General features: G+C 39.6%; 1 protein-coding gene across 4 annotated transcripts; it reads left to right on the forward strand.

Moving 5' to 3' along the window:
- The first annotated feature begins 20 nt into the window (after positions 1-20).
- On the forward strand, positions 21-17,066 carry CEBPZ (CCAAT enhancer binding protein zeta). 4 transcript variants are annotated; one of them, XR_013921936.1, is made up of 17 exons: positions 21-182; positions 327-1,840; positions 2,879-3,110; positions 3,658-3,832; positions 4,015-4,103; positions 4,559-4,612; positions 5,317-5,419; positions 6,548-6,616; positions 8,465-8,531; positions 9,939-10,039; positions 11,548-11,608; positions 12,559-12,767; positions 13,808-13,891; positions 14,332-14,393; positions 14,480-14,561; positions 16,104-16,774; positions 16,873-17,066. XR_013921936.1 is itself a non-coding variant. In XM_080341115.1 (16 exons), exons 1-16 carry the CDS (start codon positions 36-38, stop codon positions 16,241-16,243), a joined length of 3,189 nt encoding a protein of 1,062 aa, XP_080197241.1. In that variant the 5' UTR covers positions 21-35; the 3' UTR covers positions 16,244-17,066. The 4 variants fall into 4 exon arrangements, 3 of the variants coding, with proteins under 3 accessions (XP_080197241.1, XP_080197242.1, XP_080197243.1); XM_080341115.1 differs by having other exon boundaries at positions 16,104-17,066; XM_080341116.1 differs by having other exon boundaries at positions 11,560-11,608; positions 16,104-17,066.
- Positions 17,067-18,050: the final 984 nt, after the last annotated feature.

The following is an 18,050-nucleotide window of genomic DNA, read 5'->3' on the forward strand; positions in this document are numbered from 1 at the left end:
GCCCGCATGTGCGCGGGAGCTTCCGGCGGGCAGCGATGGCGGCGCTGTGGGACTTCGGCGTGAGGGACCCGAAAGAGGCGGGTGGCGACAGCGGCGAGGACGAGGACGACGATGAAGAAGGAGAAGATGGAGACGCCGAAGAGTTCACGCTGGACGAGGTGCTGCGTCTCGGCGGCACCAAGGTAAGGGGGGACGGCGGGAGGGAGCGGGAGCACATGGCGGCCGGGTCCCCCCGGAACGGGCTCCGGGGGTGACGGGTGGAGCCGTTGGGGTGCGCGGCCTGGCGCGAGACCCCCTGTAACGGCCGCGCGCTGCCCTCCCCGCAGCAAGACTACGTGATGCTGTGCGCCGTGGACGAGACGGAGGAGGTGGTGGACGGCGGCAAGAAGGACGCGATCGACGACCTGAAGGAAGGGGAGCTGGAGTCGTTCGTCAGTTCCTTGGGGCTCGGCAAGTACGCGAAAAGTTGCTTCGTGGTGGACGAGCGGGGGGAGGACGACAGCAGCAAGGAGGAGAAGCCCCTAAAGAAAGACAAAAGCAAGAAGGAAACGAACCCACCTTCATTAGAAGGGAAAAAAGAGAAAAAAGGCAAGGAAAAGGCAAGTGCTGTGAAAGCCAGTAAGAAAAAACAAGCTGGTGGTGATCAGGAGCAGCACCTTTCAGCAAAGACAGAGAGGCTGGAAGAAGATTTTGAATTTCATGCTAGGCAAGTGATACTGGTCAAACCAGGGGGCAAATGGTATGACCTAGAATACACCAACGAGTTCTCTTCAGAGCCACAAAATCAGACGCTTCTGACCAAGTATAAGGCCTTGGCCCAAAAGCTGTACCAGCATGAGACAGATTTGTATAAGAATAAGACAGATTATCAGAAGGGGGCCTCTTCAGCGTGGATGAAAACTGTTGTGTCATCGGGTACCTTGGCTGACAGGATGGCAGCGATGACCCTTCTCATTCAGGACAGTGCTGTCCACAGTCTCCAGTTTGTTGAGAACTTGGTAAACCTCATAAAGAAAAAGGGCAGCAGGCATCAGAGCCTCATGGCTTTGGATACCTTCAAGGAGCTGCTTATTTCAGATCTCTTGCCGGATAATAGGAAACTATGGTCTTTCTCACAGCGACCATTGAACAACATAGAGAAGATGTCGAGTGGCAACAAGGATTCAAGAGACAGACGTTTGATACTCTGGTACTTTGAGCATCACCTGAAACTGCAGGTGGCAGAGTTTGTGCAGGCGTTAGAAACACTGAGTCATGATTCTCTGACAGCACCGAAATCCCGAGCGCTGGCAGTTGCCCATGAGCTTCTCTGTAACAAGCCTGAGCAGGAGAAAGTTCTGCTTGTTCAGTTGGTAAATAAACTGGGAGACCCTCAGAACAAACTTGCCACCAAAGCTTCGTATCTTTTAGAGACGCTACTGCACAAGCATCCAAATATGAAGGGGGTAGTGTGCAGTGAGGTGGAGAGGCTTTTGTACCGGTCAAACATTAATGTGAAAACTCAATATTATGCCATTTGCTTTCTGAATCAGATAGTCCTCAGTCATGAAGAAAGTGCACTGGCTAACAAACTGATAACTTTATACTTTTGCTTTTTTCGGAACTGCATTAAGAAAAAAGACGTTGAATCCAAAATGCTCAGTGCTCTTCTTTGTGGGGTAAACAGAGCTTACCCTTATGCTGACACTGGTGATGAGAAAGTGAAAGAGCAAATGAACACATTGTTTAAAGTTCTGCATCTTGTGAACTTCAGTACCAGTGTCCAGGCCCTGATGTTACTATTTCAAGTGATGGACTCTCAGCAGACTGTGTCAGATAGGTACTACGCAGCACTATACAAGTAAGTAACAGGTTTGCGGTTTTTTTTTTTAATATAAATTTAAGTTTATGAGAGAGTCACTATTAATTTAAAGTTGTAGAAACACTTACTTTGCTTTTAAGATCTTGTGAGTTTTGTATCTCATTGGCTAAAAATTTTTGATGTTTTTTATGAGCTAGAAAAAAAAGCATGTGGTTTCTTTGACTTAACATGAGGATAAAATAAATGATAGTGATAAGTCCTGACAACACAACGTATGCATTTCATGCTTTGCACTGTGTTCTGGTGGCATAGTTATATTCCAGCTATTATTTGAAACTAATAGATTACTACTTTTGAAATAACTTTTACAGGTACAGTGGTTTAGTCACAGAATAGCCTAAAATCATGTTTCCTTTTTTCCATTTGGTGAGGGGGAAATATGTTAAGAAATTCTTTAGATTATTTAGTTTGTATAGTAGGAAAACCTTACGCTGCGAAAGTATCTCATTTTTTTTTGTCCCAGCTGATTGTTTAGACTCTAGGTTGGATCCTTACAGGTTTCTGTTTAGTGGACCAAAGGGATTTTTGAAAAGGGAATTCAGGTTCCCCCAGAGTGTGCAATGTATTTAGGGGCTTTCCTGGCCGTCTGGAAAGAAAGTGGAGCAAAAAATGAACTTGCCAACACATATGTCTGATCTGGTTGTGAAACATGCTACTTGCTAACCATTTTCTTTCTGTTTTTTGAACATCTGAATAAATTAGATTAGTTTCTTACCCTGAATATCTCGAATTTTAAAACTATTTTTCAGTTGAACTCAGTTTCTTTGTATTTTCTTACAGTTTTCTTTTTGTTTACTGATATAGGGGTTTTTTAATCGTCAGTGTTGTGTATATTTAGAAATATTATGCAACTATTGACAGTTCAGGTTGATGTAATGGTTTTCAGTATTGGGGAGCAAGCTGTCACTGGTCTTTTAGATGGCACTTTGAAAAATGAAGATGATTGTTGTTAACAGCAGTTATTCTCCTATGTGCATTTTGACATTCAGCAATTTTTTTCTCCTGTGTGTTCTACAGGAAGCTTCTAGATCCTGCTTTAGCAACCTGCTCAAGGCCATCCATGTTTCTTAATCTTGTCTATAAATCTCTGAAGGCAGATGTAGTGTTGCGCCGTGTGAAGGCCTTTGTGAAGAGGTTACTTCAAGTCACTTGTGGACACATGCCACCCTTCATTTGTGGAACCCTGTACCTTCTGTCTGAGCTTCTGAAAGTAAAACCGGAGTTAAGGGTCCAATTACAAGATCATGTGGTATAACATGATTTCTTTATCTCATTGTTTTTTTCAGTAAGAGCTAGTTTCACAAGCACCTTTCCCTAACCTGTTTATTACCAACCTGAGGATTTGCACTTGAATAATTGTAACTACAATAAAAATCTGCATAGATGAGGGTGTTTTAAGCATTCTAGTCAGTCCTATGAACTTCAGTCATGGATAGAGGATTATTTTGCTAAATGCTGCACAAGTAAGCAGGTAAACATTCTTCACCAAAAAGCTTTGTAGAAAAATGGCCTGTTTGTTCCTTCTGTCTGCACTCCCTGAAGTATAGCTAGGCAGGACTGGATTTTTTTTTTTTTCTTTCTTCAGATGGAGAGGGCCCATTACACTTCTGTGATATAAGCAGTAAAGTTCAATTTTAAGTCCTCTATGAAGGCCAAAGTCTGTGTTGATTAAACTTTAGCTATCATTTGTTTATAATTTTGTAAGTAGCTTCCTAAGAACAATAGGTGCATTTTTATAATAAATGAGAGTAAAACTGGAAAGGAAAAGCTGTTTGCTAGCATTTTTTCTTGTTCAGGAATCAGATGATGAAGAGTGCTTTAAGGATCAAGAAGAGGCTGAAGAGGATGAGGAAAAATTTGTGGATGCAGACAAAGAAGTAGAAAGTGAAGAGAGGAGCACAATGGAAAATTCTGCTAAAACAAATGGCTCAAATTCAACAGCCTCGTGGGTGCATCATCTGAATATGGGAGGTACAGTAGCAAGAAAATATAATTCTTTAACTTCTAATATTCGGTAACAGTGACATGTTGATCAAGACTTGTAACATTGATAAAAATGATGAGCAGTGTTACTGTCATGTTGAAATGAAAAGAATACTCTCATAAAGTTGCATGAAGAAATTTACGTCATTTTTATCTCCTCTGCCCCTCAGGCAGGAAGAGTGGAACCTCATATGACCCTATGCACCGGAGCCCTTTGTACTGCGGTGCTGAAAGTACAAGCCTTTGGGAACTGAAAAAGGTAAAGAAAATTAACTTGGTTATTCTTGGAGTAGCTACCTGGGTAACACAACAGAAAGATTAAACAACACATTGTTCAACTTTAAGCTTGTATATGTTATATACAATGCTGATATTCCAGAGTAGGGAACAGGAATTTTTAAGTGGAGATTTGAAAAATGACAATCTTTTTTTTACTTTTGAATCTTAGCTTTGTATCGGTAAAGCTTTTCTGTGTTGAATTAAATAAAATTGTAAGTGAGAATGTATTCAGATAAGGCAAACAAAAGATTAAAACTTGAAGTTCAAGGACAGAACACATCAGCCTTGCACTACTTTGTGCATCTGCATGTTATTTGGTGAGTTACGGAGTGGTCTTATGACATAGTGGTGTTGTCAGGAGTTTTACATGTCAACATGAGTAATGATTGTGTTTATTTTTAAAATAGAAATAAGTATATGATTTGTGTTTTTCAGCTTTCTGAACATTTTCATCCATCTGTGGCTCTATTTGCAAAAACAATTCTAGAAGTAAGTGCTTTCACTAGTCTGTAGCTTTGAAGTTGGATTTTTATGTTGTCTGTCTTTTGCCATTTGAAAAAATACATTGTAAAGCCTCCTTGCACTCTGCAGGTAACTAGCAGCTCTGCAGCACTGTAACAAACACTCAAATGCAAAACTTTTCCTGGAATTAGTTTTTTTTTTTTTGTAAAGGAGACTGTTCATACATGTAATTAACTTGGTAAGAATGTGTATATTACATGATTCTTAAAGCTTTTTTAGAGTTTTGGTCTGTCTTTTTATTTAACGTGGGTTTTTTATGTTGGGAACCCTGCTGTTGGAACATATTATTTTTTAATACTGTTTTGGTTATCATGTGAAAAATATCAAAGCCTACACAAATATATATTTAAAGTCTTTATTTTCATTTGAATATATGGTATCTGAATGGTCTTGAGTATTAACTGCTATTAGCACAGTACATGGCAAGGCAGTTCATCACTGAAACAAAGTGAAGGAGGTGGTTTTTAGTTACGAAAATATTCACATTCCGAAAATAAGAACCTGTACAGGAGTGTATTAACTTGTCAGGCTTTTTGATGAAGTATCCCTGAGCCTTTGTGTTTTTCAAGTGTGGTTTAATGTTGTTCTTGGAGTGTTTGAGTCCTTTGTGTTTAGTTGCTGATTTTCTTAAACAAAGACCGTAATGATTTTTGGCTTTCTTCTTCTTCCAGGGAAATCACATTCAGTACTCCGGAGACCCTTTGCAGGATTTCACATTAATGAGATTCTTGGATCGCTTTGTGTACAGGAATCCCAAACACCACAAAGGCAAAGGTACAAACTTCTCTGTACATAATAACATATGATTTCGATTATTGATGGTGACCAAACTCTTTTTCTCTCAGATTGTCAAGTAACCCTTTGTGCTTGTCAAGTATTTGGGATGCACATAGTGCAACAGAGGAGTGGGATCCGTCTTCAGGGCTGCAATGGACATATCTGCAACTCAGAACCAGCTGACAGTCACATACTGCTGTCTCTCACTTCTGCAGCACGAGAACTAAGCAAAGTGATAGTGGAATGTAGAGACTACAGAATGGTTGAGGTTGGAAGGGATCTCTGGAGATCATCTGCTCAAGCAGGGCTACCTAGAGCAGGCTGCCCAGGCTGTCCAGATGGCTTTTGAATGTCTCCAAGAATGGAGACTCCACAGCATCTCAGGGCAACCAGCACACAGTCTCCCTCACAGTGAAAAAGTGTTCCCTGATGTTCAGATGGAGCCTCCTGTGTTTCAATTTGTGCCCATCACCTCTTGCCCTGTCACTGGGCACCGCTGAAAAGTGCTCTGCCTACTTTACCCTCTCCCTTCAGGTATCTGTTTACACTGATTAGATCCCCTCAGATGCCTGTGCTCCAGGCTGAACAGTCCCAGGTCTCACAACCTTTCCTCACAGGAGAGATGCTCCAGTCCCTTCATCATCTTAGTGGCCCTTCGCTGGACTCTTCCCCCGTATGCCCATGTCTCCCTTGCACTGGGGAATCCAGACCTGGACAGAGCACTTCCAGTGTGGCCTCACCAGTGTTGAGCAGAGGAAGGATCATCTCCACCTGCTGCCAATGCTCCTTCTCATGCAGCCCAGGACACTGTCAGCTGTCTTCACTGCAAGGGCACATGGCTGGCTCATGGTCAACTCGATGTCCACCAGGATGCCCAGAGTCTGTTCTGCAGAGCTGCTTTCCAGCTGGGCAGCCACCAGCACATACTGGTGCATGGGCTTGTTCCTCCCCAGGTGTAGGACTTTGCACTTCCCCTTGTTGAACTGCCATGAGGTTCCTCTCAGCCCATTTATCCAGCCTCTTGAGATCCTTGTGGATGGCAGCAAAACCCTCTGATGTGTCAGCCACTCCTCACAGTTTTGTATCAATAGTAATAATTTGTTTCTGATTTATGTTCTGCTACAGAAAACACCAGCAGCGTGGTAATGCAGCCGAAGAAGAAGCAGTTTATGAAAGATAGGCAGAATCTGGCAGGTAAGTCAGCCCCTTTTCAATTAAGATTGTGATGGCTGAAGAATTCCTGACTGGCTGTTGTAGACATATCATCTGTGCTGTCTATGCTATTTTTATTAGCAATAAAAGTCTTGTCCATCAGGAGTGCAGTGGTGGTACCTGATGTTCCGGATCAGGTCTGATCTTCTTATAAGGGTGCATGGAATCTCCACATCTGAAACTTTATTGAGTCATTTTAAGAACAAATGACATAGGGAAAATCAGTTACCTCAACTGTTAGCCTCTTGAGTAGCAAAACACATTTTCTTCTACTGTAGCACGTGGCTTTACGCACCAACTCTTTTTTGAGACCTTTCTTTTCTGTTTTTCTTTTGCCTGCATCCCTGTAAGAGGATATATACTCCCTGGGTAAAGAAGAGATTTGCAATCTTGTATCAAAGTTTAGAACACTGTTAAAAATCTGGCAATGTGACCCCTTAGCGGGGAAAAAAGGCTAAAAAAAAAAAAAAGCCTTAGAATTTATTCCATCTAATGATAATTCTAGTTAGAAGAGCAATCTGTTAGGGCACTAACATCAGAGGGACATGAATTTATAAAATAATAGCTAAATTTTCTGCTCAGAAGCATGTCATTCTTATATCTGGCGTAGTAGTTTTATGAATAACGTTTTTTTAAAGTTCTTAAAAATAACTAAAACCATACAAAAGTCTTTAAAATGTAGGCTGATCTAGCTGTAGTTAATACAGTAGTATTGTGTGGCTGATGATTTTATCTGTTTCAAAGTTATCATATAGCAACTTTTATTCTCGTTATGATTGAAAACTTACTAAATCTCAGAAAATGGTTTATATAATGATTCAGTCACATTAAGCTCTTTCATTAGATGATGTGGATCACTCCATACAATGCCACAGCTGCAGCTATTGTTAGGATTAGGGTAAGGTATCTTTGGCACTAAGAGTCTTCCTGCCCCCAGAAAGCGGCTGCCTTTTGTCTAGTCTCACCATTTCCAGTGATTAAGGGTAGGATTTGGTATTAAGAACCAGCAGGTAAAAAATTAGGGTAAACCATGCTACTTGAGACCAAAAGACGTTCCATCTTCTGTGGTAGAAGCTCTGTAATATTCCCAGGGATGTGCTTTCTTCTAACTTTGGGTCTGTTGTGTTCCGCAGAAGTTTTAGTTATACAGATTAGCTGATGTACCTTTACTAATCCATGGTTTTATGGCTATCAAAGCTTAAAGCAGGGATTTTGACATTTGAAGGTACAGTTTGTTTTATTGCATTCTGTAGTTTATTCTGAGTTAAAGGACCAGACTGAGCATTTCAAACTGGAGTTGTGGAATTGGAATGTTCTACAAATCCAATATAAAAAAATCTGGTTATATGAATACAGTTACAAAAATCTGCACTTGTATGTATCTGGTATCTGTTGAGGCTGAGAGAATTGAGATTGCAAATCCTCTGTTACCTTCCACTATTTGAAGAGTCCCTCTGTGAGTAAACACTACAGAAAATACTATAATCTGTGCCCACTCGGTTTACCAGTAGCTCTTTTGTCCTTTGATTTCCTTCTGAGGTGAAGGATGCATTCCTGCTGTAGGCAATTGCAAAACCTCCCTTGCTTATCTATAAATAAGGACCTTGTTAGGGCTGTGTCTTGAGTTTTTCCATGGGGTCTGCTCACATCTAATTATCAGTATGTGCAAAGAGAACTCTTGGTTTAAAGAGGTTTTGAGATGACCTCCACTTTATTTAACATGACACTGGATAGCTGCGTACTTCTGTCTGTGCATGCTGTTTAACCTTTTAAAATAACAGCAATCACTTCAACTTGAGGTAAAATAAGTTCTTTTTTTTTTTTTTTCAGTCAACAGTAAGGAATTCCGTGCCAAAGATGAGAGCAAAATCCCAGTGGATGAAGTGTTTTTTCACAGGTAATGAAATACTTGCAGACATTCATTTTAAGTGTTGTCTTTTAAAGCAATGCTATCAAACCCTATTACATTTCATAAGTATACTCTGGTATTCCAAGTGTTTGCAAAATTTGACTAATTTGAGTGACTTGTGTTGACAGTGCTTTCCTTAGAACCTAATTTCAACGTTTGTCAAAAGTGCTTAGGAAAGAATATCCCTTTATCACTTATGAACAAAGGCAATCAGTGCTTGTAGTCTATAATCAAGTAAGTTGACATCATAATAAAGAGGCCTTAACAATAGGTATTGATGAATGTCTTGTGGGTTGTAATTCCTGTGCATTAGAAATACATTTAAAAAAGCCTGCAATATACCTTGCTCATGTTATTAGCATCAAAGCTTATTAGAACAGAACAATGCAAAAAAAAGAAGAGCTAGTTTTCTGTTTATTTTTTTACTATTCATAGGTCTTTCCATTTAGTTGGATTTCCTTTCAGACTATGATTTAAAAATGCAGCTGTAATACTAAAATTGAAGTGGTACACATTTGGCAAAGATGTGTTCTTATTAGATCAAAATACTGGTTACCTCTGAATGTCTCCTTAGGAAATCAGTGTTTAAATTAACTTCATTTATTTTGCTTCATTCACTTTGGGTTTTTTTGTTTAGTATATTCATTGCTGATGGGGCTTTTAAATTTTTTTGAAGTATCAGGTTAATGGACTTATTAATTTTAATTAATTGATATTATAATATTGAGGAACATAATATTACTTAATAAATAAAAAAGTGGTATTAATTTTGAGATTAAAGAAAAGCAGCCTAAAAACATACCCCTGTCAGTATTGTTACATTGAAGATGACTGAAACTGAGATTACACATTGAAAGTCTTCCATATGAAGTGCTGAAGTCTTCTGCTCTTGTATATGATCAAATCTGCCTTCTGTGTTTAGCGATTCTTTAATATGAAATGAAGGAGAGAAAGTGGTTTAAAATGGCCGACAAGGTAAAATGAAGCACATAAAAGGAGAGGGCTATGGGGGGAAGTTTACAGAACTTAATGGGTGAATTGATCTCTTTTTTTTTTCCTCTCAATTAGATTCAAGTTGAACTTGGTCCTTTCTTCCATATCAGCATGACAGATTTTCATATCTTTCTTGTGCCCTTTTGTAAAGTCACTATGTTCAAAATAATTTCTGGCACCTTTGGCTGTGAAATTTCTGTGTTTTAAATCTTACAGTGGTGGCTTACTCTTTGAAAAATGAAGAAAATATAAATCTCTGGTTTGATCTGTGTTTGAAACCATTGCTTACAATCTTCAACTGGCAACACATATGTGAACCAATTTGCAGGTTGTTTTTAAAAAAAACTTGTCACAAAGATCATCACCTGTAATTTTGTGTCTGAGAGCAATATATTATTTCAGATTTTATTCAAAGTTTGATAAGAGGAGAGAGAAACAAAAGCGTCAGGATGATGAAGAAAGTGTGGAAGATGTAGATGATGATGAATTTGAAAGAGCATTGGGTAAGGTTGTGGGGTTTTTTGCAGTAACTATCCCAGTATTTCCTGCTTTTGCAAATTATTAATTTATCCTTTTAATAGTTTGCACTGTATAAAAGAGACAGATACAGGAATATGTAAGTGGAAGAAAACTGGCTTTCCAATTGAGACTATGCTACTACAGCCAGCGGTTCCCACTGTCCCTCATGTGAGCCAGCTGGGTGGCCATCTGGTGAACGAGGTCTTGCCCTCACTACTCCAGTAGTGCTCATCTTGTTGAGACAGTTGGAAGTCATCTGATTTTTGAACATAAGCTCATGAGTGGCAGTTCATGCCTTTTTGTTCTTTTCCTAATGTAGTCTGAGAGTTAAATAACTTCTAGCAGCATGTAACATTTGCTTCTGTTGTTTCGTTCTTTACTTCTTGGCCTTTTTCGATGTTTCTTATGCTTTTTCTCATCATTCCCAACCTCTTCCATGAAGTTATTTGTTCACTTAGATCCTTGGCAAACTTCTGCAGAAGTCTTAGCTCTTCCTGCAGTGTGTACTTTGTTTGCTTTGGAATTATGATTTGTTCCAGAATCTGAATTTGTTAGGGTACCATAAAATGTCCATTATTATTATTATTTTATGATTTAATATTTAATGTTTTGCTTATATAGTAATATATGTATTTGGAAAAACAACAACAAACACCAAAACCCAAACAAGACAGTTATTTAGCTCTCCATAACTGTTCTGTTCAATATTTTTAGAGAATTCTGAACTCCCACAGCAGGATTCTTCCTTAGTTACACAACTAGTATGGTCTTAGTTATGACAACAATCTGTTTCTAATTGTGTTTGTTGTTCTATTGTTAGTATCTCTAATAAGTTAACTGTCTCTGAGAATTTGCTCCATAAATTCAGAATGTTAAATTAAGGACCTCCTAATGTCAGCTTTTAGTCTTTGAAACACAACATTTGTAATTTTTCAGATCTTGTTTTTACCTGCTGTTTTATATAGCAATTTGTTCCTAAGTGAATTCAATGATAGGAGCTTTCACCCTCGAGGCTGCTTGCTTTTCTGTCAAAAATTAAAGTGAATACTTCTAATCTGAAAATTCGCATACAAATTAGCTGGCAGGACACTTGCTTGGGGTACCTTAATCAAGTCTGTGTTCTGTCTGACTTGGAGCAAGTATTTGAAACTCGTGATATCCCACTTGCCAACTAAGTTTGAATCACTAGGCAGTTGTGTATCCATTTGTGTCTGCCTGCTTCCCACATCATCTAATTCTGGCCAGAAAATACATCCTGGGTAAAAGAAAACTTCCATTATTTTTCAAAGAAAAATATTTTTTCAGAAAAACTCCAGTTAGCTTTAGATAAGTGTTTTCTGGAGTAATTTTCTGTAGGAGTATGAACCCTTTTTACCAGGACCCTTTGTTACTGATGTAGATCGTATAAACTGTTCAGGAAAAAGATACCTATATGTAATGACTTCATATTTCTTTGACTTTGTTGTGTAGTAATAAACAATTTTTGCCCTAGATACATTTGAAGCTGCTGATAATGCCATTGACATTGGCCAGGATGACCTTGATTTTGCTGGGTAAGACTTTAAACTGTTTTTTTTTAATCTCTTGTTTTAATCCCTGTGTAGAGTTTTACTCTGCAAAATTGGATAGACTTTTTTCAAAAAGACTCAGAATATCACTTTGCAAAAAAGGCAATAGCAGTTGGACACTGGGTAATGCTGCTTTTCTGCATGTCCCATAGTGGGGCATTGTGATCCTGTAGTGTTTCCAGTCTGCTGGCTTGACGCGTGAGGCCTGTAGTATTTTGTTTATGCAATGCACCGATCCAATAAGCAAGGTAAGATCTTGTTTTTCATTGTCTCAGGTTTCTGTTAAAGAATTACCAAGCACAAAAGTAAGCAGAATGAGGCATAATGGTATTGCTGCTGTAAGGACTGGTTGTAACTGGACCTAATGCAGTAAATAAACTTTGTGGAATCCAGAATCGCAGAGCTCAGTTCTCAAGAAGTTAGAAGCTTCATCAGGTAGCCTCTTTTTCACCTGAAGTGGCTGCAATACAGCTTTCAAATCAGCATAGAAACTTCTTTTCTTGAGATGAGAAGAGAATTAAAGCTTAAAATTCTAGTGAAACCTGAACATTTTTGTGATCCAGACTGGTGTGAATAAAAAATAGCAAAGAGGAGACAAAAAACAAGTAACCATCTAATATATAAAGAACCATGGTTCCTTCCTTAAGGAAAAAGTCTTATTTCCTCATTTAGTAGAGCTGACATTTCTGTTAATTTCAGAATAGTATTTTCTCAGAACTTCTTAAAATGGTTGACTTTCATAATACAGTTCCATATGCTGAGGTTGAAAACATACCTGAGTGCATGATATGTTTCTTAGGTCTCAACGTACATTTACAGTATTTTGCAATGATGTTCAACTTTTCTAACATAGTGTTTGCCAGTAGATAGATGTTATCTGGATGCAAACAGTATTTTGACATAAAGTGCTAAGCTTGTTACATATTTTTTTTTAGTAATATAAAAAAGAAAACCAAAGGTGGTAAGAAAGGCCAAAGAAGCGAGGAGTCCAGTGGTGACTGGGAGGATTCTGATGACGAAGATGATTTCAGTGATCTGGATGATGAAGAAGTCTCTTTAGGAAGTATGGAGGAAGAATTTGGAGAGGATATGGATGAAGAGGGAGGAGTATTTATGGATGTGTCTGATGATGATAACAGCCTAGGTAAGGTACCATTAATTATCAAAAAATGAGAAGAAAAAGCTTTAAAAATAGGTTATCTAATACATAATCACCTATATAAATTCAGATTTAGTTACCTAGGTGGGAGGTTTGGCTTTTAAGTAAGGAAGTGACAAGAGGTCCTTCTGTGGACAATAAAGTCTTAAGCAGTGTTCCAAGTGTGAGTGCGTATGATGCATCTGGGTATAAAAACTTGCAGACAAGTTTCTTTCATTCTGAAAACGTTGGCAGGTACAAAAGGAGCTTTATACACAAATAACTGACTATGGTAGGCAGAAATATTAAAATATCTCATTGAAAGATCTCATTTGAAAAATTATTAAAAAAAATCTAATACTTGGTAATTTTTGTATTTCTTTAGACCTAGTAGTATGTTGGGTTTTTTAGATGAGGTAACTTCTATTTAAATTGTTGTCTGCTAAGTAACAGCTTACTCATCTAATACAGTTATGCACCCAGATTTTTATTACCATTCTAATAACAACTGATCATTGCACCTGCCTGGTTTTATTCTCTTTTCAACTGAAAAGCACAGTTCATACAGTATGCACTTCTTGTTGCTGGAAAAGCACAGATTGAGTATTTCAACTAATATTTTAAGGTCACAGATGATTGAGGGTAGAGGAGATAAACTATTCATACAGCTGTTAACACATTAATCTTTCATGAGCTTATTATTTCACCAGATTTACCAAGCAGACTTTCAAGGTTTACATAACACCTGCTTTTAGCCTTCATATTTTATGTACCTTAGTATCATATTTCATTAGTTTTTTGTGCTGTGGAAAAAATCATAAAGAATGGTGCACCACTGATCAATTTTTAATTGTCTGGGTTGAAGAAATCCCAAATTTGTTTGTTTGCGCTGTCTTTTAAGCTTTTGTAAAGTAAAGACTCAGACCACTATGACAAATATACCTAAAAAGAGATTTTAGTCCCTGCTATGCTTTAAATACGTGCACACAGTGTGAGAATGAGGGAGTGATGTTTTGTTTTGTTTTTTTTCCTTTCTTTCCTGTCAGACCCAAATAATGACAAGCAACTGAACTCTGGCAGTAAAAAGGGCAAGAGAAAGAAAGATTTGAATTTTGTGGGGTCACTTGAAGGTAAGGAAACACTGCTATGATATCCATTTGAGAACCCCTAATACAAATACAGAGCCTGGAGTCAGATGGTGTTAGTAGTGTAGATTATCTACATTTTTGGATCTGAGTTCAGATTTGAATAACCCATAAATGAAAAGGTGTTGGTCTTGCCCTTGTCCTCCAACCAGTGTGGCCTCGTTCAGAGTGACAATCTGCTGTTGAAGGACTGGAAATCCAAGGAGGAACTTTTGAAGGAAGGATAGAGTTGTACTAGCAGTTTGTGTGTCTGTTACTAATGTGATGCAAAAATTTGTGCTATTTAGTTCTTGGTTGGAAACTCTTTTTTTCCTTTTTTTGAGGGGGAAGGTGGAGAATAAAGGTTTCTAACATAGCTTGGTAACACTTTGTTATAGTATCTTTGTGAACTTGAAATTCTGTCTCATAATACTTTTTGTTTGAAGGATCCAACCGAGGAAAGAAGAGAAAACTCAAAGACGCCAGTATACTGGCATCTGCAGAAGAGGTAAGGCTGATCAGTCCTTAGCAAAAAGTGTTCAAGCATTTTACTTGTTTCTTTGTAATAAAGTAGTAAAATTTCTCTCTTTAAAGTTTGGTTATCTGCTGGATGAAAATGCTGGGTCTAAGTTTGACAATATCGGAATGAATGCCATGGCCAACAGGGATAATGCAAGTAAGTACATCCTACAAATAGCACATAGTTGTAACGCTGTTCTGGTTCTTCGGATTCTGTAGTTATAAAGATCTGCCTTCTGTAACTGAAATACACACACAGTCAGAAGTCACACAGTACGGACAGTAACTCAACGTCCGTAAGACAATACTTAGTTTTCTTCGGTTACGACAGATGTCCAGTGCTAATATTAGCTGTGCGCACTGGAGCGAATAAAGCTTGAGAAAACAGGAAGAGTCTGTCATGTGGCCCTTTCACACTGTAAATAAGGATGGGCAGTTCTGCTGTTCATCAAGTGTTTATGTGAATTTTGCTCTGATAGTGTCCTGGACTCACAGTATCACAGTATCACAGTATGTTTGGGATTGGAAGGGACCTCAAAAGACCATCCAGTCCAATCCCCCTGCTGGAGCAGGAACGCCTAGGTGAGGTCACACAGGAACATGTCCAGGCGGGTTTTGAATGTCTCCAGAGAAGGAGACTCCACAGCCTCCCTGGACAGCCTGTTCCAGTGCTCTGTCACCCTTACTGAGAAGTTTTTTCTCAAATTTAAGTGGAACCTCTTGTGTTCCAGCTTGATCCCATTACCCCTTGTCCTATCATTGTTTGCCACCGAGAAGAGCCTGGCTCCATCCTCGTGGCACTCATTCTTTATATATTTATAAACATTAATAAGGTCACCCCTCAGTCTCCTCTTCTCCAAACTAAAGAGCCCCAGCTCCCTCAGCCTTTCCTCATAAGGGAGGTGCTCCACTCCCTTAATCATCTTTGTTGCCCTACGCTGGACTCTCTCCAGCAGTTCCCTGTCCTTCTGGAACTGAGGGGCCCAGCAAGTTTGCTGATGACACTGAGCTGGGAGGAGTGGCTGACACACCAGAAGGCTGTGCTGCCATCCAGCGAGACCTGGACAGGCTGGAGAGTTGGGCGGGGAATAACCTGATGAAATTTAACAAGGGAAAGTGTAGAGTCCTGCATCTGGGCAGGAACAACCCCAGGTTCCAGTATAGGTTGGGAAATCACACATTAGAGAGCAGTGTAGGGGAAAGGGACCTAGGGGTCTTTTGAAGGGAAGGCATAAGGCATGACTGTCTTTACCTACCTACCAGAATATTTGCTTGCAGTCTAAGTGAAGCGAAAGTAGTTTCCCAGAAATAATTCCAATGAATTAAATGTGTAGATGTGTAAATGTGTAAATGTCTACTCCTTTGTAGAGCTTTTGCAGTCTTGCTGGTGTCACCTGAAAAAATGTTAACAGCAGCACTCAAGCACTCTGTACTCCTAGCACAAGTCTGTCGAGCAGTAGGAAAATTCAAAGTAATGGCAAGAGCGGTCTTAAACCTGGAGATGCTGAGATGGCACAGCATGTTTTGTGAAATGAAAAAAAAAACCAAACAAACTCTGGTGTCAAAAAAATGGCAGTTTGCATTTTATTAACATCTATAAATACAGTAGCGAAGTTTTAACTTTTACATCATTCATCTATATTACACATGATGTCAGAGGTATCCATTGGCTCCTTATTTCTCACCTTTCCTCTTACAGATATCAAACAGATCCAGTGGGAAATAGAGCGTGACAAGTGGCTTCACAATAGGGATGTGAAAAGCATCATCAAAAGGAAGAAACAGTTCAGGCACAGAGGGCTGAAAAACAAGTACAAAGGCAAGAAATCAAAAAGATGAAGTGGACATTTTAATGTGGACATTTTATAATTATTCTAAAATAATTTTACAAATGATCACTCATCTTTCTTACTTTAGTTCTTGCTGCTTAACCATGTCATTTGGTCATTCTCCCTTATGCCATGAATTCCAGACCACTCATTGGATTTGTAATACACTGAAAAACAGGAACATCCATGTCAGCTCTAAGTCAGACATGTCTGAAGGTGAGCCACTTTGTGGCTTGTTTTGTTGGATATATGGTCCTCCAGTTCTGAGGACTCTATCCAACAATGTGATGCTCCAGCCAGACCTACACCTAACAGTAAACACTTCTGCAATGGCTGCTGGGGTAAGTTTTATGCAATAATGAAATCAGTTTTTAAACATGAGATGCAACAGACTTCAGCCAACAACTACAAACCTACCTTCCAGAATTGACGGAAACCTCTTCTGCATTGTGTATCTGAAATCTGACAAGAAAGATAAATCACAGTTATTTTACCAACATATTTTAAGACAAATAATTAAATGCACTATTTTTTGAATCTGGTAAGTTTTACTTGAGTTTGTCTGAGCTCCTTACTTACAGCCACCATTAAATAATGTGATTTGAATTTACTTTTTTTTTTTTTTTCATTCTGTCACAGGCTGTATTTGGGTTATCATGTGCAGCCCTATCATCAATATTTTCTCACCTTCCTCACAACTGTGATAGCCAAATACAAGCTACAGATTCACAGGAAGCTGAATGCTTCTCATAGACGGACATGCAAATGCAAACTGCGAAAACTACTTTGTTTCCTTACGCAGCTTTAGGTGTTCACTGAATCCTTCTGTGGCAACCCAGCAGAAAATAATGTAAGGATAGCTTTATGCTCTTTTAATGCTCTACAGCAGCTCAGGAAGTGGTAAAAGCCTCATTCTAAGTGCACTGAGTTATTAGATAAGCTCGCTGCACCTTACAGAACTATATAAACTACAGTTCAAGAAAAGCTGCAAAGGCATCTAAGAACTAGGACCTTGAACTGAAAAGGGGGAGCAATGAGAAACCGTGAAAGGCCAGCACCACATTACATCTATTCTCCACATTTTGGTTATAGATATTTTTAATGAAAATCCAAAGAAAAGTAGTTTAACAGCCTGCCTGCATCTGAATCAAGCAGGGGCACAGGTCTGTCAAACTAGTGCTGCACCCTGCAGAGGCCTGAATGCAAAATAAGGCTGTGCAGAGCAAACCTTGCAGTAACCAAGTTGGTGCCTGGCTTATTTTTGTGTTACCTAAGCTCTGAGTCCTAAGTCTGAGAGGCTTGAGGGACTGATCTGGAAGGTGCTGAGCTGCCTGCTGCTTTGTCCGCTTGCCAGCTGGGTCTGTTGTCTGCACGGGAAATGTCCGGTCCCAGAGCCCACTGGAGCCAGCGGTGAGCCAGGGGATGGATGGCTCCAGCGGCTGCACACCAGCTGCCTCGGACAGGATTGATCCATTCCTGCCTTATTCGCACATAGCCTCACCTTTCTAAGTCCCTATTTGAGCCGATGCTGTTACAATTAAAATGCACAAGACGCACCTTTGTTCCTGGTGCTCACTTTCAAAAGTTTCCCCACGGTTTTGGTTTTATAAAACTAAAATAACAGCTTGTCCTTGAGGGCCCGCGTGAGCACCGCGTGCTACACTGACACCAGCCGAACGACTGGCCCCGGCGCGGCAGATTTTCTTAAAAGCCCCCGCACGCCCTGGGCGTGGGCACCGTGGCGGTGCGGGGCGCCCCGGGCACCGCAGGCGGCCCCGCCTGGAGCAGCTCCCAGTGTCCCGGCGGTGCCGCCGCCC

This window comes from Nesoenas mayeri (genome assembly GCF_963082525.1).
Source record: "Nesoenas mayeri genome assembly, chromosome: 3".
Classification (NCBI taxonomy): domain Eukaryota; kingdom Metazoa; phylum Chordata; class Aves; order Columbiformes; family Columbidae; genus Nesoenas; species Nesoenas mayeri.

Excerpts from the sequence above, each read along its gene's own strand:
- CEBPZ (XM_080341115.1), top strand. The coding sequence starts at position 36 with ATGGCGGCGCTGTGGGACTTCGGCGTGAGGGACCCGAAAGAGGCGGGT. Across the intron at positions 1,841-2,878 it reads TACTACGCAGCACTATACAA|GAAGCTTCTAGATCCTGCTT; the intron begins GTAAGTAACAGG and ends TGTGTTCTACAG. Across the intron at positions 4,104-4,558 it reads GCCTTTGGGAACTGAAAAAG|CTTTCTGAACATTTTCATCC; the intron begins GTAAAGAAAATT and ends TGTGTTTTTCAG.